Source organism: Capra hircus, chromosome 6, assembly GCF_001704415.2.
Source record: "Capra hircus breed San Clemente chromosome 6, ASM170441v1, whole genome shotgun sequence".
Taxonomy (NCBI): domain Eukaryota; kingdom Metazoa; phylum Chordata; class Mammalia; order Artiodactyla; family Bovidae; genus Capra; species Capra hircus.
In genome coordinates, this window is record NC_030813.1 from 57,508,778 (window position 1) to 57,534,408 (window position 25,631).

General features: G+C 43.1%; 1 protein-coding gene across 2 annotated transcripts in view; it reads right to left on the reverse strand.

The window, feature by feature from the left end:
- RELL1 (RELT like 1) overlaps positions 8,978-25,631 on the reverse strand; it is a 76,286-nt gene continuing 59,632 nt past the window's right edge. The window contains exons 6-7 of one of the 2 annotated variants that reach the window (XM_018049363.1): positions 23,859-23,997; positions 8,978-11,022 (exon numbers count right to left, since the gene is read on the reverse strand). In XM_018049363.1, coding sequence (XP_017904852.1) covers positions 23,862-23,997 — 136 coding nt within the window. In that variant the 3' untranslated portion in view covers positions 8,978-11,022; positions 23,859-23,861. Of the gene's footprint in view, positions 11,023-15,674; positions 16,170-23,858; positions 23,998-25,631 lie in introns of those variants that run through there. The other variant, XM_018049364.1, reaches the window with a different exon arrangement.

The following is a 25,631-nucleotide window of genomic DNA, read 5'->3' on the forward strand; positions in this document are numbered from 1 at the left end:
TCACTAGAACTGACTCAAATTCCTTCCTTTTTATGATGGAGTAATACTTCATTATATATATGCATGACAACTTCTTTATCCATTCATCTGTCATGGAGATCTAGATTGCTTCCATGTCCTGGCAATTGTAAATCGTGCTGCAAAGAACATTGGGGTACATGTGTTTTGTAGAATTGTGGTTTTCATAGGGTATATGCCCAATAGTGGGATTGCTGGGTCATATGGTAGTTTTATTCCTAATTTTTTTTTAAGAACTCTCCATACTATTCTCCATAGTGGCTGAATCAATTTACATTCCCACCAACAGTGCAAGAGGGTTCCCTTTTCTCACATCCTCTCCAGCACTTATAGGTGCAAATACAGCTTAACTTAAAATAAATTTATTAAGCAGTTACCATAGTTTAAGTTCTGCATATGCATTATCTTGCTTAAATCTACCATAAGCCTATGAGTTGTGGGGATGGTTATCCCCATTTCACAGATGGAGAAATGGAGGCTCAAAAAAGCTATCTAACTCATCCAGGGTCACACAGTCAGTGGCAGAATCTCAACTGAACTCAGACTGAACCACAAACTGGTCCTTTATAGGAATATATAGTACCACCTCTTTGGAGACAGCTTGTTGCCATCAGGCTAAAAGAAGAGCTGAATCAAAACCAAGGAGGTGCAGGCGAGGACATCCACTTTTAGAAAAGTAAGTGTTAGTCGCTCAATCATGTCCAACTCTTTGTGACCCCATGGACTGGGGCTCACCAGGCTTTTCTGACCATGGGATTCTCCAGGCAAGAATACTGGAGTGGGCAGCCATTTCCTTCTCCAGGAGATCTTCCCAACCCAGGAATTGAACCCTGCGCTGCAGGCGGACTCTTCACGGTGTGAGCTCCCAGGGAAGCCCTCTCTTAGAAAAGTAAACTTACATATACTGTCAATTAGTAAAGAAAGTGCCTTTTTTTTAATGGTTCTGAAGGAGAGTTTAATAATGAATAGCAAAGTTAGTCAAGGCCTTATCTGTAAAATTCTGATGTTGTCTACTATTAATGATATTTATGTTTTAGTGATGACATGAATGACCAATACAAAGTACCTTGAGAGTCCTTTCCTCAGTTTTGTCACCTGTAGGATAGAAGTGTTGGCCATGCCCCCCTTGGTCTGTAATGCAACTTACAGAAGACACAGAGTATAAAGTGCTTAGTACACACTCAGCACCAGGTAAACAGCAAACGTAAGCTGTGATTTTATCATCCAGTGATCATCTCACACTGGACCACTTTTTTCTTAGTAGCACTTACACTTTTTTTAATACCTAAATTTTTATTTCTGTGACTACTGCAGCTTTCTGCACCACTTCTAACAATATTAAACGGTTTCTAGACTTAAATTCTTTTCTACCTACATTACTAACAACCATCTCAAGGCAAGCATGCACATGGAAGCACTTCAAACTTAATATATTTTTATTCTCATCACTATCATTTATTTTATCTTCATCATTTAACCATTGGAGAATACACCGTAATTTATGCCTAGTTCCAATTTTAAGTCATGCTGTTTGAGGCATTAAAACTGACCTATTTCTTTTATCCTCCTTTGCCGCAAATACATCTATATTAAATAAAATGCAGTTTTAGTACAAGATAGAAATCTTTCGTTAGATAGGGTTGGTTAGTTATTTCAGAGGGATTGTTTTCTTTGGTATTTTCTCTACAATTTCTTGACAGATTAACTTGCAAATAAAAAGAAATCGAGTTCTTTTTAAGGCTGTGCCACAGTCATCTCTCTTTCTTGGCTGTGCTAGGTCTTCGATGCTGCACAGGCTGTTCTTTAGCTGCGGAGAGCAGGAGCTCGTCTCCAGCTGTGGTGTGCGGGCTTCTCGTTGCAGTGGTTTCTCTTGTTACAGAGCGCAGGCTCTAGGGTGCGTGGGCTTCATGAGTTGTGGCCCCTGGGCTCAGTAGTTGCAGCTCACAGACTCCAGAGCACAGGGTCAGGGTTGTGGCTCACAGGCTTAGTTGCTTTGTGGCATGTGGGATCTTCCAGGATCAGAGTTCAAACCCACATCTCCAGCACTGGCAGGTGGATTCTTTACCACTGACCCACCAGAGAAGCCCTACATTCATGTCTTATCCTAACAGTGATAAGACAAAATGACAGCCTGAACATGCAGGGAAAGAGCACACCCCTTGTCTTATAGATCTGTGTCCATTTAACATCAGAGTAATGAAATAATTCTCTCACTGAAGGTATTTGGTCTGGTTCCAGAAAAATCATGGGCCAGAAAGAATCCCAGAAGTTCCTTCTGTTACCCAATTCCTCCTACTCGCCAACCCCACCCCCACCCTAGATCCATCTTCAACATTAAGCAATATGAATGTGGCAGAAACATCAAGAACCCACACTCAAATGGTCAAGCTTTCATCACTGTATCATTTTTTTTTTCACTAAAGAGGAACTTAATTTAGCAACTCTGAGGTAGCTCATTGAGTAAGTGCTGGCTGTATCCAGCCCCATCCTAAGTTCCAGATGTTCAAGCTGGATTTAGAAAAGGCAGAGGGAACAGAGATCAAATTGCCAACATCCATTGCATCATTCTAGAGAACTCCAGAAAAACATCTACTTCTGCTTCATTGACTACACTAAAGCCTTTGACTGTGTGGATCACAAAAAACTGTGTACAATTCTGAAAGAGATGGAAATACCAGACTACCTCACCTGCCTCCTGAGAAACTTGTATGCAGGTCAAGAAGCAACAGTTAGAATAGGACATGGAACAATGGACTGGTTCCAAATTGGGAAAGGAGTCCATCAAGGCTGCATATTGTCACCCTGCTTATTTAACTTACATGCAGAGTACATCATGAGAAATGCCGGACTGGATGAAGCACAAGCTGGAATCAAGATTGCTGGGAGAAATATCATTAACCTCAGATATGAAAATGACACCACCCTTATGGCAGAAAGTGAAGAGGAACTAAAGAGCCTCCTGATGAAAGTGAAAGAGGAGAGTGAAAAAACTGACTTAAAACTCAACATTCAAACAACAAAGATCATGGCATCTGGTCCCATCACTCCATGGCAAATAGATGGGGAAACAATGGAAACAGTGAGAGACTTTACTTTCTTGGGCTCCAAAATCACTGCAGATGGTGACTGCAGCCATGAAATGACACTTGCTCCTTGGAAGAAAAGCTATGGCAAACCTAGACAGCATATTAAAAAGCAGAGACATTACTTTGCTGACAAAGATCTGTCTAGTCAAAGCTATGGTTTTTCCAGTAGTCATATATGGATGTGAGAGTTGGACCATAAAGAAGGATGAGCACCAAAGAACTGATGCTTTTAAACTGTGGTATTGGAGAAGACTGTTGAAAGTCCCTTGGACTGCAAGGAGATCAAACCAGTCAACCCTAAAGGAAATCAGTCCTGAATAGTCATTGGAAGGACTGATGCTGAAGCTGATGAGATGGTTGGATGGCATCACTGACTTGATGGACTTGAGTTTGAGCAAGCTCCAGGAGTTGGTGATAGACAGGGAAGCCTGGCGTGCTGCAGTCTATTGTGTAGTTCATTGAGTAAGTGCTGGTTGTATCCAGCCTCCTGCTAAGCACATACATGCATGTTCAGTCACTTCAACTGTGTCCGACTCTTTGCAACCCTATGGACTATAGCACACTATGCTCCTCTGTCTATGGGATTCTCCAGGCAAGAATACTGGAGTGGGTTGCCATTTCCTCCTCCAGGGGATTTTGTTGACCCAGGGATCGAACCCATGTCTCCTGTATTTCCTGCATTGCAGGAGGATTCTTTACCACTGAGCCACCGGAGAAGGTCAGTGCTAAGAACACTACTGGCCCAAGCTTGTGGAACCCTCATGGCCGTCCTAAAAAGATACATGTTATCTTCAGTCTCTAGGCAGAAGATTGAGATCTGCAAACCTTAAAGCCGGAAGTAAAGTCACCTGAATGCCAAAGCCGTGCTTTTAAGGGAGCTACAGTCACAAGCCCTGTAGCAGATCAAGGAAAGATGGGAGAAGGGCAGTCATCCCAAGGCAGTGAAGTCGGGAGAGGGTTTGCATGAGCATTTCAGAGCAGAAGCTGCAAGGGCCAGGGCCCCTGACTGAATCCAGAGCAGCACTGGGTGGTCTCAGCTGGAAGACTGGAGACCTGGGCTCCACTAGCCATGTGGCTGATACCCCTCATGGATCTACTTCTCTGTAAATAATTGCATTGCCTGTGGGGTTTTGTGGTTGTTGTTGCAAGTGATAGAAACTCTACACACATGAGGTAAGACCAGAGAGAAATGTTCTTGGAATGGTCGTAAAACTCAGACGGGCAGCTGAGCCTCAGGGGCAGCTGCATCTGGGCCTTGAGAGAACCCAGGACTGCCTCTCTTCCCTCGGCATCTTCCCTTCCTTTCTTCAGACAGGCTTCCTCAGCACGTCAGGAAGCATGGCCTCCACCAGCTTTAGCCACCAGAGAAATGAACCACTTTCTTCAGTTCCAGTTGTTAAATCCCAGGAAGAGACCCCATTGAGCCAGGTCACAGATGGTCATGCGCCCACCTCAGTCACGTCGAGCTGTGGTCAGAGGGTGGGCCACCTGGCTGTGTTCTAAGAGGGAGAAGTGTTCTCCAGGAGCGGTGGCATCATTCACAGTCAGTAGAGGCACTGGGCTGAAGGAGTTACAGCTGCCCCTTACACACACTACCTCTTCATCTCCAGATCTTTTTATCTTTTTCTTTTAAATATTTATTTCTTTTGGCTGCGCCAAGTCCTAGATGCAGCATGTGGGTTTTGGGTTTTTTTTTTTAGTTGCAAGATATGGGCTCTAGTTCCCTGACCAGGGATCAAACCCAGGCCTCCTGCAGTGGAAGCAGAGTCCATGCAGGACAACCACGGAAGTCGCCTCAGATCTTTTTTTCTACTCCTGTGCTCTGCCTCCTCCAAATATGGACTGTCCTCTATTCAATGCCTCTTCCATGAGGGTTTTGAACTCTTAACTGTGGTTCAGACTCAGAGCAAGAAATTTCCTGGCTCACCTCCACACTTGGAGAAAATTCTGTGTGCTGAGACTCTTCCCAGGCCACCTTGACCAGCTGTGGTGGGACAGAAACACACAGACCCTACCAAGCCTGGCTGTTGACAGTCACAGCGCTCATCAGAGTGAATATGGAGATCATGGCAGGCCCCATGACTCTGCATGCATATTTCTAGTCCTTAAAAGTCCTGTGAGATCATTTTACAGATAAGGAAACTGCTTCTCAGAGATAAGACAGTTTGCCAGCACTATACCATCGTGAGCGTCAGAGCAAGGATTCAAACCCAGTAGCAAAGACTGAGCTACTTCTCTGAGATCACACTGCTTCTATACTCATACCACTTCCAGGGCAGTATTCAGGGAATCAGGTTCCCTTCAAAGTGGAACTCAATGATTCCTACCAGCATCCAAGGTCACGCATGCAGGAAAGCAAGTTCCTAGGTAAGAAACTGGGTTTCCTGTGAGAAAGACAACAGAGACCAGCTGGCAGGGTCAGAAAATGAGTAAAGAAAAATTCAAATTTTCACTCCCATAAAATAGTTAGATAATCTTTCATCTTTTTAAAGTAGATTTTTGTTTATTCATTCAGTAAATCATGAAATCATGCCTATATACTTTCTGGGCTCCAGGCCTTGAGAGAAGATCCCCACCATCAACAGAGCCAAGAAGCTGTGCCGCCTGCAGTTCTCGCATTCGGCCGGCAGAGGGCGCGAATGTGAGCTCTGCGAGAGGCGGACGACAACCGTCAGGACAGCTGCTGAATCCTGTGGGCAGCGACACCAGCTGGGCGGTTACAGAATGCCCGGACAGAGTCCCAGGTGTCCTTTCAGACGTTTGGATCTACCATGAGGGACCTCCAGAGATCTGAGAACAGACCTGAAGAATGGTCCTGGGAAGATGAGGCATGAAGGAAGGAAGCCCTGGACAGAAGCTGCCCCACAGACAAAAGGGTCAGAGGATTTAAGATCTGGCAAGGATCTTGCAAGCAAATCGGAGTCTCCTTTGACCACAGCCAAACGCTTTATTGGCGGAACCCCACTTTCAAAGCATCACCATCCTGCTGTCGTGGGTGGGGGGGAAGGAAGTGTTTCTCCATGCTTCCACCGTGTCAGTTCAGGGTGGAAGAAGCCTCGATATCTCATTTTGAGGAAGAAGGGCAGAAGCATACAGGGCCAAGGACCCAGTAGCATAAGCTGTTACTGATCATCTCGTTTTCAAGTAAAACACACACATACAGACACACATGAAAGTTCAAAATCAGAACCCAGTGAGGCACCACGAAGAGTGAAGTTTGCTGTACATACATTTTAAGAAACTTAACCTGGATGGAATGCAGACGATGACAAATGACTGTTAAAACTGAATCACATAACCACGCCCAAGGGGTGGGGAACGAAGGTGCTGACCTAAGTAATTTTGGCTAACGGGCTTCTGGCTGGATTTTCTAAGGCTCAAAACTAGAAGAACAGTACACGGCACTACGCTCTCATTGGAAATCTTTCTTTAGGGGTCTATATTCAAACTACTTTATACATATGCTAGAGTTGATACACATATAAAAAGATCATGGATCATAAGAGCCAGGTTTCTTTATTGTTGGAGAAAAATTACAAAGGGGGAAAGTGGGAAGTTTAGAGGGAAGCCTGTGGAGCTAGACTGGGGTCCGAGGCAGCAGTTATTTTGTTCTAAAGATAGTTATACAGAGGGTTTCCTTGGTGGCTCAGTGGTAATGAATCCACCTGCCAGTGCAGGACACATGGGTTACCCTTGGTCCGGGAAGATCCCACTTGCCTTTACTAAGTCTGTGTGCCACAACTATTGAACCTGTGCTCCAGAGCCTGCTAACCACGAGTGCTCAAGCCTGTGAGCCCTAGACCCTGTGCTCTGCCGCAAGAGAAGCCACTGCGATGAGAAGCCTGTGCACCATGACGAGAAAGTGGTCTCCGTTTGCTGCAACTAGAGAAGAGCCCAGCACGGTCAAAATAAATAAATTAATTCAATTTTAAAAAAATAAAGATAGTTACATAGGGACTTCCCTGGCACTCCACTGTAAAAGGCACACATTTGATCCCTGCTCGAGGAACTGAGATCCCACATGCCACATGGTACGGCCAAAAGAAAACATAAAAAGTTACATAAAGAGGTGTGTGTGTGTGTATGCATGCCTGGAAGCAGTAATACCCCAGCATCAATGAGCACACCTAGTGCCCTGGTCTCTACTTCTAAACACCATTCTCCAATAAAGGGAGCCAGAGCTCCTCAGTTAGTGGTGGATTCCAAGGCTGAGATGAAAAAAGCACAAGATGAGAGGATGAGCCTGGAGCATCTTATGGTATCCAGAAAGGTAGAGAGGGCAAAAGGGATAGAGAGAGAAAGTGAAGACGAAATAAAAAGGAGCCATATCAAAAGGTCACAGCCACCGACCTGAAAGAGTCCCTCCACAGTAAAAACAGCTGCAGGCAAGACCCACCAATAGATGGTGCAGGGGGTTGAACTGGGTCCCCTAAAGAGATAGGTTGAAGTTCTAACTCCAGGTTCCTGTGGAGATGATTGATCGTATTTGGAATCGGGGTCTTTGCAAATGTAATCAAAATGCAGTTATCCTAGATTACTAAGGGTCCTATATCCATATAATGATTGGTGCCCCCATGAGAAGATGCGTGAACAGAGGCCCACGCACAGAGATGTCCATGTGAAGACAGGGGCAGACACTGGAGCAAAGCGGCTACACAGCAGGAAATGCCAGTGACTGCCAGTAAGCACCAAGAGGCAAGGCGGGGCGTGGGACAGTCAGGCTGTTGCTTCCTCAGCTGTGAAAGAATAAATTTTGCTGTTTTAGGCCACCACCTTTGTTTTTTATAGGAGCCCTAATAAAGTAAGACATGGTAAAAATTAAAGGGTGAAAGTTTAAGCAGAAATAGGAATGTGCCTAATCTCAAAGTGTGTGTGTGCACGCATGCACGATCAGTTGAGTCTTTTTGAAACTCCCATGGACTGTAGTTCACCAGGGTCTTCTGTCCATGGAATTTTTCAGGAAAGAATATTGGAGTGGATTGCCATTTCCTCTCCAGGGGATCTTCCTGATCCAGGGATCAAACCCACATCTCGTATCTCCTACACTGGCAGGCAGTTTCTTTAACCCTGTGCCACCTGGGAAGCCCCAATCTCAAAGTCTCTCCCCTCAAAAACTTATTCATTACGAAGGGAAAACTAGTGACTTCATAGAAATGAAAGCTGGTGGCCACCACCTGGGCCAAACAGTGGAGGCTGACATCCCTAGTGATACATACGAACCTCACGTTCTCCCCCAACAGCCCCCCAATATGGAGCAAGAGGAAGGGCATCATTTCTATAATGCAAACCCTCGGTCTAATCAGGAGAAACAGCTGGCACACTTAGGTTGAAGGGCATTCTATAAGATAACTGGTGAGTACCCACTAACATGTGACGATCTGGAAAAACTGAGGGACAATCACCAGTCAGAGACTAAGGAAGCCAACGGCTAAGTGCGGTGGGCAATCTGGAACAGAACAGGATGTTAATGGGGTAAGTGGTGAGATTGGAATGACGCTGTGACTTAATCCATAGTGTTATACTGATGTTGCTTTCTTAGCTTTGATCATCGTTCAATGGTTGTGTAAGATGATACTATAAGGGAAAGTGGGGTGAAGAGCATACAAGAACTCTTTGTACTGCTTCTGCAATTGTTCCATACATCCAAAATGCCATACATTCCATACATCTTCAGACTTAAACAAAATAATAATCAGGGGGTGATATCACTATGGGAAGAGTGAGAACCCAATGAGGAAAGTCAGCCAAGGGATCACTTGACAATTTAGACATAAGGAAACGGTCACTGTGACATTAAGCTTGATAAATTATACCAACCACAATTGTACTTTTCAGCACCCAAGGCACCAACAACTGGATCATTCAAAAACAGCTCCCTGTGTTTAACATTTTTATTTTTAACTCTTCTTTGGTAGTACAAAAGTTGTAGAAGTACAAACCAGACAGTTAAAAATACACTTAACACTCAAAATGGTGAAAAATTCCCTTTACAAATTTTTACATCGAGGTGGTAGCCAACTCATTTATTACATCAGAAGTTAGTCCATCATTAGTGTTTTATACAGTAACTTTGTTGCGGCTTCCCAAGCCTTCTAAAGAAGGAGGAAAAACACAAAAGGCCTGTAAACATCAGTTGCACTGGAGACACTTAAGGATTCTTATTAGATAATATAAACCAGTAAAACCGCATATATTGAATGCTTAACTCTTGGCATATTTGGAAGCCAGTCAGACAGCAACTGCTCAAGTATTAGAAAATATTTAAAACATATGTACTCTTGGTATAAATACAATTTTAAATATTTTGAGTATTTTCTTGTCTGTTGTATTGCTATTTTAAAAAAGTGCTCTGACCTGAATAAAATTAAAAAATAATTAAAGCTGAAGAATATCTTACACTTTGTCCCTCATCATTTTGAGGGCATGATATTTTTAAAACAAAAAATGATTCCTTTTTATAAAACTACTGGTCTAGACTGCATGTATATTATTTATACTAATGCACACCCCCCACAAAAAAAAAAATTCTTATATTGCTACTTTTTGGAGCACAGTGAAATTTATTTCCATATTGCCTTCTCCTGGTCCACTGTGTATATGCAGGCACACATACACCTTTTAATTAGTTGACAGCAAAAACTCACATGAAATTGAACCTACCATTCACTTAAAAGGTTAGAAATTTTTAGTCTGGTGCCAGAAAAAGAAGAGAATGAGTATAGTTACAGTAAATACTTTAAAGTACATTTTCATAAGAATTATCTTTTGGGAGTAAATGAGAACTGTGTTTTCTTTTTGCAATAAAGGAAGTGCCCTGAGGCACCGCAGCAATACTGACACGGAGGCAGGTCTTGGAGAAGTCCCCGCTGGACCCCTTTCCTCTTGGCCCAGACCTACCGTAAATATACTACTTCCTTCACCTCTGGGTTCTTCCAGGTGTTCTGTAAACAGCTTTTTTTTTTTTTAAAGTGGCGTATTCCAGGCCTACAGGAGAAAGTAACCCTCAAGAATCCTTTAAAAATAGGGACTAGCGACAAGATGGAGAACAGGAAGACCACCAAGGAAAACACACCAGAGGAAGGTGCGGGCCCATCTTACATCAGAAGTGGAGATTGTTTTGTCTTGGTCTTGGGTTATCAAAACAAGGCTTTTTTAGAGTGACTTGAAACCATTTTCCCCCTTATCCAATGGCTAAATAAGATTTGCTTAGCTTGAGTTAAAAAAAAAAAAAACTCACTATTTTATGAGTGACCTAGGAGTGGCATGCTGGCAGCAGGTCAGTGCTGATTTCTGGTCTCCGAATCCAAAGTCTAGCATCTGGTTCCCTCCAACTCCATACTCTCTTGGGGGGGATTAAGTACCCAGGGCTAGACTACATCTTCAAGGAGCCTTCACCAGCGAAGATGCCATCTTTTATTTTCTATTACAGTTAAACTGTAAGAGGATCGTCTTACAACCAGTAACAAAATGAGATCCAAGGGTTGGGGGAACAGAAGCACAGGTGCACAGACATGTGTACACACGCGCGTGCACACACACACACACTCTGAGCATTAGCTCAGACCATACACAAGTAGTTCCACTGTACATAGTGGCCATACTGGAGAAGCTGCAGTGTGTACACCAAGGCCACCGATGGGGGATTGGGAGGGACAGTGGTTGGGAATATTAAAAATATGAGCTCTTTTCCTCCTTGGATAGGGAATAAAATTTTTCATCAGACATTTTTTAAACCAAAATTTGTTTCAAAGCAAACTGAATTCTGTATCCAGCATAGCAACAATATTCCCTTTTAGCTTTCATCCACTTGCCTGTAGACTCTACCATAGAAATTGTATAAAAGATAAAAAATAATTCCCTAGGCAACTTCGCATGTTTTAAGTCCTTAGTCTTTTAGAACTCTTCACATAAGTCATACCTGCAAGAGAAAACAAAAAGGTAAAGCATTATAAAAGGCAAGCATCATATCCCATGTTAATCTGCCTGAATATTCAAGAACATGGGGGAATTGCAATCCATCCTCACCTTGTCCCACCCTGTCCCATTCCATCCTATTGTATTCCTTCCCTCATTACAGGTTCTTCTAGAATTCGGTCTAAGGAAATTTAAGTACCACAGGACCTCTTTATTTTACCAACCAAGAAAGAACAGAACTTGAGAACCACCCTAGTCTGAGGGCATTGGTCTGTTGGACACAAGGTTCTGGGGTGACCGGTGGGTATCCTCCCTGGATATCCTGTATTACTTATTCCAGGAACCTGTTCTTTGACTTTTCATTTATATTCTATCAAGTAACAAGCTACAGGGTGAATGTGGTCATCACAAGTATCCTTACATGTGTCAGGCACAGGGTCTTTCCCAAGCCACAGCAAACTGACTTAACTTCACATCTCCACTGAGCAAATGGGGCAGCCTGACTGGGACTTTGCTGGGCGAGTAAGAACACAATGATAAAATGCTCGATCCTAGGTCTTCCTTCTCCTTCAGAAAGCTACATACAATATTTTTAGGTTCTTCTAACAACTGGCCCACATCAGTGTCTATGTTTAAATTACAAATGTAAACCCTTGTAAACCTGAAAAATAATTTTCTACTTTTTTTTTTTCAAAGGGTGTTTTGTTTGGTTGGTTTACAGTGGTCTCACCTAAGTGACAGAGTTATGTACCGTTTTACTTTCCTGTCCTGAAGATCCAGGATACACAGGCATACTAAAATTCTATGTACGCCTGTGTATACTGAAACACACACATCATGCAGGCCAACCTACGTCGGGTTAAGAAACAAAACATTCTCTTGTCTCTCCAGATCGTGTTTGCCTATAAATGCTAAACAGAAACAGAGATGAAACCAACTTACAGAAACATGAAGAAATAAAGAGTCAATAGTATGTCTTTATTGAAGTATTACTTTGTTTTTGTACTTATTTTTGTTGTACTGATTTCATAATTCATCCTTCAGGATATGTAGTCCAACACTGTCCACATTATCCTTTTCTGTCATTGTGTCATTTATAATATTCAGTGTGTGCGTGTGTGTGTGTGTGAAAGACAGAGAGATTTCCCAAACTAAACGGGTTGGGAAAAGACCCTTATCCCTTTAACTGAAAAGGAAATAAAACAGTGTTCTCTAAAACAGCATAAACCAAGTTCTTAATTATAAATGAATAAGTAATTCTCCACACTGCACTGTTACAACCCAGCACAAGTGAACTATGGATTTGTGCCATAAGACTGAACAAAGTCAACTCCGGGAATACTGTCATTTGAGAGTTGATTAATAATTATACGGAAGATACTAGCAAGGAAAAAAGGTAGAAAAGCCAGAGGTGCAAAAATAGAAAAATTGTCCTAAAAGAAGAAAAAAGTAAACAAAAAAGAGAATTTTCTCAGGAAAACTTCAAACTAGGCCATTAACTAGAAAATAGGTACTCAACTATTTTTATGTCTCCTCTTTTATCAGCTGCTCCCTCAGCCCTGGACTTTCTTGCATTACAGAAGCAAGAAGGTCAAAAGCAAGGGATGTCAGGCTTAGAAAGAAATGTGCCATCAAAGTAAACATGTTCATCATTCCAACCTAGTAGAACTTCCCATTTAGGGTTCTTTGCACAGGTTTGACCAACTTTAAGGAGAGGGCATGTAAGACCAAGGCTGGCTAAAAAGGAAGAGTCTGGGGCCAGTGGCCTGTCCCCAAATCCAGACCCCTGTGACTAGCTGTTGAACCTTGGCCTCTCTGCAGCATCCCTCATAGAGCTGTTGGGGGTTTTACCTAAGAGGATATATGTACAATGCTTAACACAAGGCCGAGCAGTCAGTAGCCTCCTTAAAGTTAGCTATCATGACCATCACCAGCATCTCATCAAGGAGGCTCTCTTCTACAATGGTCTTCTGTGGCTGATTAAAACTGCACTGCATACAATGTCTTTGAAAGAGGTTGTGAAAAGTACAAACTGCTGCTTAAAGTCTTGATTAGTAATACCTGAAACAAGGCAGAAAAAAGGAAAGTTAACCTTTCAGGGGCTACTGAACGCTGCCCAGCACTGATTACAGTTCTGGGCTCTCCCTCTTCACAAAGACACACTTAACAAAAGGGAAAACTTGACCAGCATGGCAGCTATCAATTCCCAGGTAAATGCCTGTCTTATCTGAGCAATAATCCAGAGGAAAGAAGACACCAGGTTCTGAACAACTTATAAATTTCCAACTGCAGCCTTTTTTCTGGTACTGTGTCATGGTGCATTAAATTCCTTCTCATTTCATTCTACAGCTGTGAATACAACTGTATTTATGAACAAACATATTTTAAAATAGTATTTCTATACTACAGCACATTAATGTTAAAAGGTGCCTTCTCTAAGGGCACACAGCAGTGTGAATGCCAGGGATGAGCTGGCGTGAGCGCTAACGAAGGCCAGAAGCAGGGGCCACGGGGGAAAAACACTCCATCCACTGGTTATTCTCAGGTCCACCCCTATGGGACCTTACATAATTAATAAGACTGACCTATCTTTTTGGGGGGTAAGATGGGGGAAATTTGGAGATGATTATCTTACACAAGTGATTACTCAAGCTGGGAGAAATGAAACAAAACTTCCATATACTGAAAAGACAATTCAGAAGTCCCAAGTGTGACTATTTCCATCATAGAACAAGACTGATGGAGAGAAATTAAGAACGTTAGAGGGAAAAAAAAAAATCTAGAAAAAAGTGGTCATCTTTTTCTGTAAAGTTTACTGCTTTCTACACAATTCTAATAATAAAAACAATCATTCCATTATTAAGGTTCCACACAAGCCACAGTAGAGCTTTGATTAGAACACATATGTCCCTTCCTAAAAGGGATTCTCCAGAAAAAAGGATCTGACCCCTTTAATAATGAGAGCCATGTTTTAAGATATTACAGGCCTAAAAACACTCATTGACAGTGAACACTAAGACCTCCATGGACAGGGGATTAAGGCAGGAGCACTGTCTGACTACCAACAACAGTGGCTGACATTTACACAGTGCTATGTACCAGGCACTGCCGTGCTAAGCACTCCAGATTCAGTAACTCACTCTTTCCAGCGACTCCATGAGTCAAGGCCGACTCTCATTTTTCATAAGTGGACACTGAGGCTAGCAGGTTCAATAGCTCGCCCAAGGCCACACAACTAATAATAGGAAAGCAGTGGTTCCAGCCCAGGAGGTCACACCTGGAAGCCCCACAGTCACTGCCACACCAATCACACGGAGACATTCATGGCACCGTGGGGTCTTCCGGAGCCTGCCCTTGTCTGCTCTTTCCTGAACACCACCAATGGGGAAGCTGTCCACTCCCTGTAGCTTTGAATTTTCTCACATTAGTTGTGGATATTATGGAGAAGTCTGAGGGTTAATCTGAGTTATAGCTTCACAGAACTTTTTAAAGACTTTTTGATGTGGTCCATTTTGAAAGTCTTTATTGAATTTGTTACAACACTGCTTCTGTTTTCTGATTTGGTTTTTTGGCCACAAGGTATTTGGGATCTTAGCTCCCCGACCACGAATCAAGCCCACACGCCTTGCACTGGAAGGTGACGTCTTAACCACTGGACCACCAGGTAAGTCCCAGCTTCACAGCAATTTAAAGGTGTTCATATATTTAGCAACATTGGGCTTCCCAAGTGACAACAGGTGAGCTTGTGATTTACCAATCCAATGGATGGTGAGAATCAGAGCACTTTATTCCAAGTAAAATGGAAAGTTATTCTGTATTTGGAAAAACAAGGGTTCACTTGGGGAGGATTTAAACGAAATACAGCAGTTCCCTACTAGTCTCAATACATCTCTGACTCAATATCTACACTAAGCTCCAGGCAGAACCACTTTTGACTCCGAACAGTCCCACCTCTTTCTACTAAGGAAAACAAAATGAGCTAAACACTGCCTCTCTACTGCCTTGCCTTTAGGAGGTCTCTCGTGCTCATGCTAAGTCACTTCAGTTGTGTGAGACTCTTTGTGACCCTATGGACTGTGGCCCGCCAGGCTCCCCTGTCCATGGGATTCTCCAGGCAAGAATGGGTTGCCTGGAGTGTGTTCCCATGCCCTCCTCCAGGGGATCTTGCCAACCCAGGGATTGAACCAGCATCTCCTAGCGTCTCCTGTATTCCAGGCAGATTCTTTACTGCTGAGCCATCAGGGAAACCCCAGTTAAGTCTCTACCTGAGTGTCAAATAAACAAAACCACAACATCTTATAGGTTACGTCTAACCTGCCTCTCTGAGCCTCAGGAAAATTAAGAAACATCAAAAACTATTCATTTGGGGGACTTCCCTGGTGATCCAGTGGTTAAAACTATGTGCTTCCACTGCCAGGGGCACAGGTTCGATCCCTGGTCAGGAACTAAGAAACTACATGTCACATGGCCCCCCCAAATTAAATTTTTACACTTTTATTTGCTAAGTGTTTAAATAGGCTCCATCTGACACAATATTGCAATAATAACATGAAGCATTTGCCTATTTAGCAGTTGCGAAGTGCCAAGGAACAACATCCCTATGAGGCAGGTGGTAGTATTATTAAGCCCATTTTGCAGATGGAAAAGCCAAGGCATCAGAGGCTAAGGAACTTGTCCAGGAATACACAGCTGTAAGATGCCAGGCCAGGACTTGCCACAAGGAGTCTGGTTCCAGAATCCATACTGTGGAGCTACTACACCATACATCCTTGTAGAAAATAAATGACTACTAGAAAACAGGGTCTACTGTTTATTTAGCTAGTTAAAGTCAGTAGTTCCAAGTCTTGAGTTACAGATTAAGAAACATAAAAATCCTGAATATGATTATTAATTTTCTCTTATTTCCCATTTTAGGTCAAAATGTCTCCAAAGGCATTTCCTAGGATGCCGTAGGTCTGCCCTTTCTTTCATCCTCCAAAATCCCTGTTAGCCTCCAATGCTGCAGCTTCTGTGGTGAAAGGGCAGACATCGCAGCCCTCTTTCCCAAGCCTTGTCAGAGGGTGGAGGGCTGCCTGGGAGGACAGATAAGCTCCCTGAGCGGTCAGCGGGTCCCCTTCCAGCCAGCACTAGGGAGGCACCCGGGAGCAGACCCTGGCGAGGGAGATAATTGAGGAGAGGAGACAGTTAACTTTGGTGGCAAAACAAAACAAAATCTCTGGGCCCCCAAGTTATCTAAATTCTGGGAACACTGACAAATGTTTCAGTCTCTCTGTATACAGATCAAAGGTGTGGAGAATAATTTAGAACACTATAGTTATAAGTATGTTTTAGGTCCACCCCAGATTCTCAGATTATGTCCATAAATATTTTGGGGGCTATTCCCAACAACACAGAACCAACAGGGCATACAACATTTTAAATGAGTCCAGCATGTCCACTCCTCATGGCTAAATCAATGTGGGAGAATAAAAACAGTTCAGGGAAGTTATCAGTCATCAACATCAGTAAAAAGGAAGATGCAGACATGTGTCTAAGCTCTTATTTGTAGAAGGGCAAAGGAGGGGGCTGCAGACACATATGTATGTTTTTTAAAAAATTCTTTCCATATTTATCAGGTCTTCGTTGTGGTGTGGGGGCTTCTCTCTAGCTGCCTGGTGGGGCATGTGAGATCTTAGTTCCCCAACGAGGCATTGAACCCACATCCCCTGCACTGGCAGGTGGATTCTTAACCACTAGACCACCAGTGAAGTCCTGACACATATATGTGCTGTATAAGCAGGTACATGCATAGCATAATCCTGAAAGGATATTGAGGACACAACCACCGTGGTCCCCTCTTGGGAAAAAGACTGGGAAATGATGTGTGTGTGTGGTAGGGGTGAAAGGGTGTAGACAGGATAAAGTCTTGGTTTTTCAAAGACTTTCACTCCACAACTTTTTAATGCTATTTGAATATTATATTGCATGTATGTCTCATTTTTCCATTTTTAAAAGCGATTCCATTTCAAACACTTGTAATATCCAGGCTCTCAGAAGCAGTGAAGAGGCTGAACTATCAGGAAGTCCAAGCTCAGGCTCTGGAATGAACCATCCCTGATAACCTTGAACAACGTCCCTAATGTCTGAGGATATTCTTTATTCTTAAACGAGGGGACGGGGCCATGGGGAGAAACAATTACTACAAAAACTAGCAGAAGTTCCGTGACAGCATGGCCCACCTCTGTCCCTTTTCCACACTGTTGCGATCCTAAAGCCTGGCACATAGCAGGAGCTCAATAAATACTTTTAAAAGACAAAACTGTACTGGAACTGACCTGAATTAGCCATCACAGCTCCTCTGAGACTGCAAAGTCTATGATCTCAGTCTACTTGTAAGAAAACAGAATAGCTCACAAATTTGGACTGATCCAGACACAGCTCTAACAGCTGAAAGACATCAGGTGGTCCCCATAGGAGATGGAGTCTAGGGAAAGTTGATAACGTTGAAATGATCACCGCTGTGAATTACAGGGCTACACTGAATGAGGATTGTTTTCTCTGTTGAAGCAAAGCTTCCTTGAACTTCAAAACCACATCGGAGCATATTGGCTCCAATATGTGGATTTCTTCCCATCTAAGCCCTCTCCCTACCTAGCTCAGGGATCTAGGAAAAGTTCATCCCACTGAGCCTGGCTCTTCAACTACAAAGTGCAGAGATGACCACCCATAACTCATCAGGTTGCATTCAAATGTCTATCCCCCACTTAGCTCTTCTCATCTGCCTGGTTCTACAGGCCTGTGTTTTGCACAGGCAGTGAATAGTCAAGGACAGATGTTAACCTCCCTCCACTTTCATATTTAAGATGGACTCAGTGGGATTGGTCTTTCATGTAAGGGCAACACAAGCATTAAAGAAAGTACTGCTTTTACTCTTTAGAAATGTATTATGCCATTTCTAAATCAGCCAGGTGGTCCTATCCATGGCTATTTGAGTGTAGGTTCTGTCTATAAATGCCAAGGAACCAACTGAAGGGGCCTCCATCAAATATGAGATCCTTTCGCTTTAAAAATATATATATGCATTTTGCCTTGAAAAAAAATATAAGCTATAGAGAAAAAAATTAACTCATGGTACCTAAACTTTCTCAGGCTTCCTAGGCAGCACTAGTGGTAAAGAATCCGCCTGCCAGTGCAGGAGACATAAGAGATGTGGGTTCAATTCCTGGGTCAGGAAGATCCCCTGGAGGAGGGCAGGGCAACCCACTCCAGTATTCTTGCTTGGAGAATCCCATGGACAGAGGAGCCTGGTGGGCTACAGTTCATGGGGTCACAAAAAGTCGGATATGACTCAGCGACTTTCACTGCACTGCCTGTCACAAGAGTTCAAAAGCAAAACGGAAAAAAGCATGCCTTCCCTCACTGTTAGTGTAGGAAATGAAAGCCCTGAAGGTCAGGAGAACTGACCTTGTGCCTGGCCGTGGTCCTGAAAAGGAAGGGAGCATCATCCCTGAGATAGTCTTGGCAAAAAGGAGACTTTTATCCCTGAGCAGAGCCCCAGCCACGCAGCAGCATAGTTAATTCAGTCCACACTACCTCTTCATATAACCCCTTCTCTGATCTGTCTAATAAAAAAAATTTAAGTTACAACACTTTTCAATTGCCTTGTTACTAATCCTGATTCCACCTCCAGTAAAAGGGGCATGGTTATTTCTAAGCCCCTCTTAACACAAACAAGAAAACAGCCCAAATTCCTAAGGGACTTGCCAAGTATCTATCTCTGAAATGTCATCAGAGTCCAAAGCCCTAATGTTCTTAAGAAGTAAAAAGCGAGTCACAGTATCCAAAAGTGATGCTTGAGGAATGAGCTAATGAGTAACAAAGACCCCTGAGAGTGGGGTGGAAATTACTGATAATAGTGAATAATGAGTTAGTTAATACTAACTCTGTGCCAAGGCCTGATTTAAGAATTGTACATACACAGTATGTCATTCATGTCCAAACACCCCACCCCACACCACTTTAAAGATGAAGAACCGTGGATTGGAGGGGTTAAGTAACTTGCTGAAAACAATCGGTAGTTAGTGTCATAGTTAAAATTAAACCTAAGCAGTTTAGGGACTTCACAAGAATCCATCTGCCAGTGCAGGGGATGCAGGCTTGATCCCTGGTCTGGGCACTAGGATGCTACATGTCTCGGGACAACTCCGCCCATGCACTGCCACTACTGAGGCCTCGAACCCTAGAGCCAGTACTCTGCAACAAGACAGGCCCCTGCAAGGAAAAGCTGGGCTCACTGCAACTAGAGAAAGCCCATGTGCTGCGACAGCGCCTGTGCACAGCGCAGCCAAAAAGAAAAGAATTAAAAAACAAAAATAAAAAAACTTAAAGCTTAAAAAAACAGGAGTTCTCAAACAACTCCCTCCCTGCCCTCACCTCAGGAAAACTTAAGCAGTTTAAAACTCAGCTGTCCTTTCTATTTTTTTTCTCTTGGTAGCACCACTTGGCTTGTGGGATCCCCTTAGGTCTCCAACCAGGGATCGAACATAGGCCCTCAGCAATGAGATTGTGATGTCCTAACCACTGGACCACCAGGAAATTCTTAAAACTCAGCCTTTAATCACTAAGCTAAAGGACTGAAATAAGAATTAATAGAATAGCTCCAATAACAAAAAAAACTTGAAACAAAAAGATATCTTATACAATTTTTGTTTTCATAAAAAATATTGTTCTGTAAGCTTACCAAATCAATGTCTTCAATAAGGTACTACCATAAATTGGAAAAAAAAAAAAGGGAGGGGGGGCAGATACTTCAGAAACATGTGCTGGAGATTGCTTAGGACAGCATCACTTTTAAAAAGCAAAAGACCAGTGATAATGAAGACAAAGCAGTGGCATTTGGAGGCTGAAAGCAATTTGATTTATTTAACTTTGAAGAACAAAAGCTTATTCTTCTAAGAAGAAATAAAAACACATTTTCTGTGGAAAAAAGAAACCATTTTAACTGCATTGCCAAAATAAATCAGGCAGAGGGCAAATCAGATCCAGCTACAAAACAGAACTCAGGCCAAGGAAACAGAGGGGAAAAAATGCCAAACAGCAGATTTTATTTTTTAAAAATAGAAGGAAAATGCCAATAAAAATTACTTTAAAAGAAAAAATAAAAAGAGAAGGAGAGGGAGAGAAATCCTAAATCCAGTTTGCAGTATCAGCGACTGGATTTTTTTTTTTTTTTTAAGCAGGAATCCTAATCACTGGGTAGATGTGCATTTGCATTCAAATATTTGGAGCAGTCTTACATTAAAACAGTAGCCCCGGGTGGCTCAGACAGTAAAGAATCTGCCTGCAATATGGGAGACCTGGGTTTGATCCCTGGGTTGAGAAGATCCCCTGAAGAAGGAAATGGCAACCCACTCCAGTTTAAAACAAGGCATTTCAGTAAAATAGCATGGCAAAAAATCCAAATTTAAACAAAAGTATTTTTCAAAAAAAATACAACTCTAAAGATACATAACACTCCTGTCTTACTGTATTAGCCACATTCTACTGCAGATCTTTTGATTCAGCTCAGAACAAGCTCAGAACTCTGCTATCTGGGTCCAGAAGGAAAAACTTCCAGATTTCTCTAGTTGAAAAATCAAGTCCTATTAAATAGCCATCTCTTGGAGGATGATAAATAATAAGAAACCAAGCAAGAAAAATTTTCATGAATACATAAGTATTTTTAAGTGTCAACGAATATTCCCTTCCCTCCTTTCTTAGAGCCCATTCTCTCGGGCTCACCAGACATCCTTACTTAGCAAGTCCCAACCCCAGTAGACTCTAATCCCAGGACCTGATTTTCCCAGACCTGGCGGAGTGGTGACGTCTGGGACTCCAGGAGCCAGACTGCCTGGGTTGGACTCTAAACTCTACCACATTCTTACTGCTAACTTCAAACAAGTTGCTCCAACTCTCTGCACATACCCTGGCACCTCCCTACTACTCCTTCCAAAGCATGCCAGGTACACAGTAGATACTCAACACGCAGCGCGTATTAGAAATAAATTAGTCCCATGGGTATTCATGACACTATTCTCTCTACTTTTGAGTCTCTTTGAAATTTTCCAAAATAAATATTATTTTTTTATTCCAAAATTAATTAAACAGTTGAAGGCTCAGAAAACACACCCCTTTCTAAGGTCACTCATGTGCTTGTTGATCCTTTGGCCGGCACACCACCACCAAGAGCCAACGACATGCCAGACGCTCTCCTGGCACCTGCATTCAATTGATGAATTCAATATCGTATTTCACATTCAAGAAAACCAAGGGTAAAAACAGTTAAGGACGATTTCCAAGCAGCAAAGCTAGGATGAAAGCCCAGGTCTCCTAATCAAATCCAATGCTCTTTCACAAAATCCTGGGAGATGATTGGATGCTTTGCAGAGAGTATCAAATTTTAAACCAGTGAGATGTGGTCAGAATTTTGGATGACTGGATCAAATCCAGATACAGACAGAATTTGGACCAAGAACACTAGTTGAGCAAGCCTAATTCTTTTAACCTTCCCAGATCCTGAGTGCCTCTCTCTGGGCAGTAGTGGCCAAAACCAGCCACGGCACATTAGCAAGGCTGTAATCCTGCTGGGCCAGACCAAGGATCACCTTGCACTTCCTGCCCGAGGGCGAACAGTGTCTTCTTACCCACGGTCTGCTCCATCCCTCAACACACTGCCAGGTTGATGACTCATCTGTAGAACTGTCATCACAACTCATGCTTTCTTTGCAGCTGACCTGGCTGGCCTTCCTCACCTTAGACTTGAATAGCCACATACTTCTCTTCTCAAAAGGCAAGCCCTCACGCTTTCAGTCAGAATGCTTCTCTAATTGACCAAAATCACTCAGAACTCCAGTTCTAACATCTGAGGACCACCTACTCCGTCAGTAACACTTTCTGCAACAACGGAAATGTTCCGTATCTACCTTGTCCAATATAGCACACCCTAGCCATCTATGGCTACTGAACACTTAAAATGTGACTAGTGCAACTGTAGAGCTAAATTTTTTATCTTAATTAATTTAAATTTAAGTAGCCATAGATGACCAGTGACTACCATATTAGACCACCAGGTTCTAGATCACTGGGGGAAATGTTCTGCATTCGTGGGTCTTCAGCTGCCCCTTCATGAGCACCCCAGGATAGCAGAAGAGTGTGGCTGGTCTTAGAGTCTCAGACCTCGGTTCACATCAGCTCCTCCTTCCAGCTATGTGACCCACACCACGTATATGACTTATCCTTTCCATGCACTGATTTCCTCATCTATAAAGCAGGGATAAAAGTATTCATCCCATTAGGAAATGTTTAAAATAGTGACATGTGAGATATATCTCAGTACAACATCCAGAAGACTACAACTCTGAACTGACATCAGTTGCTTTTATAATTATCTTCATCATCCACTTCCTTTTCCTAAATACTGGTTCCCTTCCCAAGGCAAGAGTAACTGACTAAAAAGGAACTCTGCTTTTAAGAAAGCCCCTATTGGGCTTCTCAACTCACAGAGAGGGGCCAGATCTTCCCAAGGGCAAGACAGCAAGAGTTAGTGCTGGAAAGCTGAGAATCCCTGTCTTATGGAATTTAGGAGCACAATTCCTCCAGATGACTTCTGGATCATCCCCAACCCCTCTGAGCCTGGGCAGGTTATCAGAGAAGCTGCACTCAAAAGCCACTTCTCCCCCCACACAGCCACACTGACCACAAGTGAATTCACTTATAGTGATTAGTAGCACTGACTGAGCATTTCCTATCTGCCAGGCCCTGGGCCTCCTGCATTATTTCCCTCATATCTTACTGCCATCCCTCCAGGTAGGCAATATTATTTTTACTTCCCAGTGAGGAAAGTGAGGCACAAAAAGCCCAAGCACCTTGCCCAGGTCCCAGCGCTAGTGAGTGGTAAATGGGGACTTGACCTTGCTATTTCCCTATACCTTCCAGGACCCTGCCTCCCCCTCCCTGTGTAAGCGGAACCTCTCCTGCCTTAACACTCAGGCTCTGATGGTTCCACTGAAGACTCTGGAGCTGGTCACTCCCTTCCTTTTATATCTAATAAAGAACATGAAAGGGATGGGCAGGACTCAAGCCAGAACAGAAAGCAAACAGGAAGATAAAAGCTAAGCCAATATCAAATTAGCAGAGGCTTTTTTAAGTAATATCTTCCAAAGTTAAAACAGCCAAACTAAGAAGCATTCACTTTCACTTTTAAATTGCTTCAAAATATCTGATGGAAAGAGTAATATTTCTACTAGGGATATTTTAGAACTGTGAGGCATCAAAGAAAACTAGTTTCTCAAAGGAAAAAGCATTGCTATGCTTGCTCCAGGCTTTATCAAATCCCTGTTAACCTAGAAGTGACGACAAGATTATGTGTCATTTGGCCTGAATGGTTTTTAAAAGGATTTTTACCACGCTGCCAACATTTAAAAGTCTGTGGTGATTTCATATGTAAAAACTCCTAGATTTCCATCTTTTTTTTGCAAAGATATAGCCACACTAAGTGCCTCCTGTCTTGTGGGCATGCAAACCCTATAGATGGGGCATGTGATCTCTAGTTTACCACAATCTCCACCACTCCACGTTGCCTCATAAGTAATCCTCCTCATCACCACGTAGGCCAAGCCTCTAGAGGCACCTGTGTTGATGGGCTCTTCACACAAAGCTCTGGGCAGACAGGAGATGGTGTTCTGTCCCCTAGAGCCCTACCTGCTCCACTCCCATGTCCTTGCCGAGTCACTCTCATGTCACCATAGACCCCAGGGGTGCTCTTCGGCACCTTCTCCCCGCCGTGTGCCACCCCACCCCCATGCCGCCACATCCGCAACTCACCTGCTACTCTGCGTCACTCTGCTGTCTCTTCACAGGCGTCACCGGCACCTCCCCGTTGACACTGTCGGTCCCACTAACCGACATCAAACTTCTCCGCTCCTTCTGATTGGACTTGGGTTCCACTTTTGTAACTCTAAACCTGAGCGGGTGGAGCGGGGGGAAGAGGAGATGTGATGGGTTTTGCTTTTCCACTTAACAAGAATCATGAATGAACTAAAAATCCACCTGGAGGACCCCAAAACAAACGCAGTCAAAAGTTAGGACAGCAGTGAAAATCACCACATTCACGTGTGCACACTACTATATATAATAAAATAATCAACAAGAGCCTGCTATGTAGCACAGGGTTCAGTTCAGTTCAGTCCAGTCGCTCAGTCGTGTCTGACTCTTTGCGACCCCATGAATCGCAGCACGCCAGGCCTCCCTGTCCATCACCAACTCCCGGAGTTCACTCAAACTCACATCCATCGAGTCGGTGATGCCATCCAGCCATCTCATCCTCTGTCGTCCCCTTATCCTCCTGCCCCCAATCCCTCCCAGCATCAGAGTCTTTTCCAATGAGTCAACTCTTCGCATGAGGTGGCCAAAGTACTGGAGTTTCAGCTTTAGCATCAGTCCTTCCAAAGAACAGCCAGGACTGATCTCCTTTAGAATGGACTGGTTGGATCTCCTTGCAGTCCAAGGGACTCTCGGGAACTATACTCAATATTTTGTAACAACCTATAAGGGAAAAGAATCTGAAAAAGAATACGTGTGTGTGTGTGTGTGTGTGTGTGTGTGTGTGTGTGTGTGTGTGTGTGTGTGTAATAAAAACTGAATCACTGTGCTGTACATCTGAAACGAACATGACATTTTAAATCAACTATACCTCAAGCAAAGAAAAATTTTTTAAAAGGAAAGAAATTCACCATATACAACAGGAAGGACCATCCCATAGAGCAAGGCTCCCGGTCCCCCGCCAAACCTCCCAGCTACTGTTCACTCAACACATCACAGACTCTGCTACGCAGTTTATAGAGCATGTGAAAATGCACTAAGAAACAAGGGCACTCAAATAGGAAACAGCCTCAGAGCCGTGGTTTCTAACAAGGACCTGAGCATTTACATCAGTTGTTTTAACCACAGAGATTGGATAAACGCTTGGCTAGTATGTAAATCAGATGTTCACTAGGCAGTTGCCTTTTTCAAACTTTTCCTGGCAGAACGTCTATCTCTACGCACACACACACATGGCCCCAATCACATGTTTATCAGCATCAGTCAGAGGCAGGGTTTTTGTGTATGCTTGGGTTTTGTCTGGTTTGTTTTGTTTTGTTTTGTTTTTTTAAGCAAATTTGGCTTTCATTAAGAGTTAAGGAATTTGAGAGAAAATTTCCTTAAGAATTAAAAGAGAAGGAAAATTTATTCAACTGGAATACTTTTCTCATAAGTCTCTTGTAAGTCTCTAGTCCTGGTCTTCATTTCCCTCATAACCATCTAAAAGAAATTCTCCTTCTTTGTCTAAAATGAGCTCACCCACCAGAAGCAGGAGGGAGATGCCGCGGAAGTGAAAGGAGGATCAGGAAAAAAGCTGTCACCACAAACCTAGGCAGTCAAACTCGAAGACTCTCTTGAAGCAACATATGCTGAAAAGCAGCCTGTGCTCACTCAACATTCATAGTATTTATTCTGTTAATACCTGCAAGACACAGAGTTGGATGTGGGGCATTTTTTTTTTATTAGAGTTTAATTACTTTACAGTGTTTGTCCTAGGATCTGGGGCATTTAAAAAAG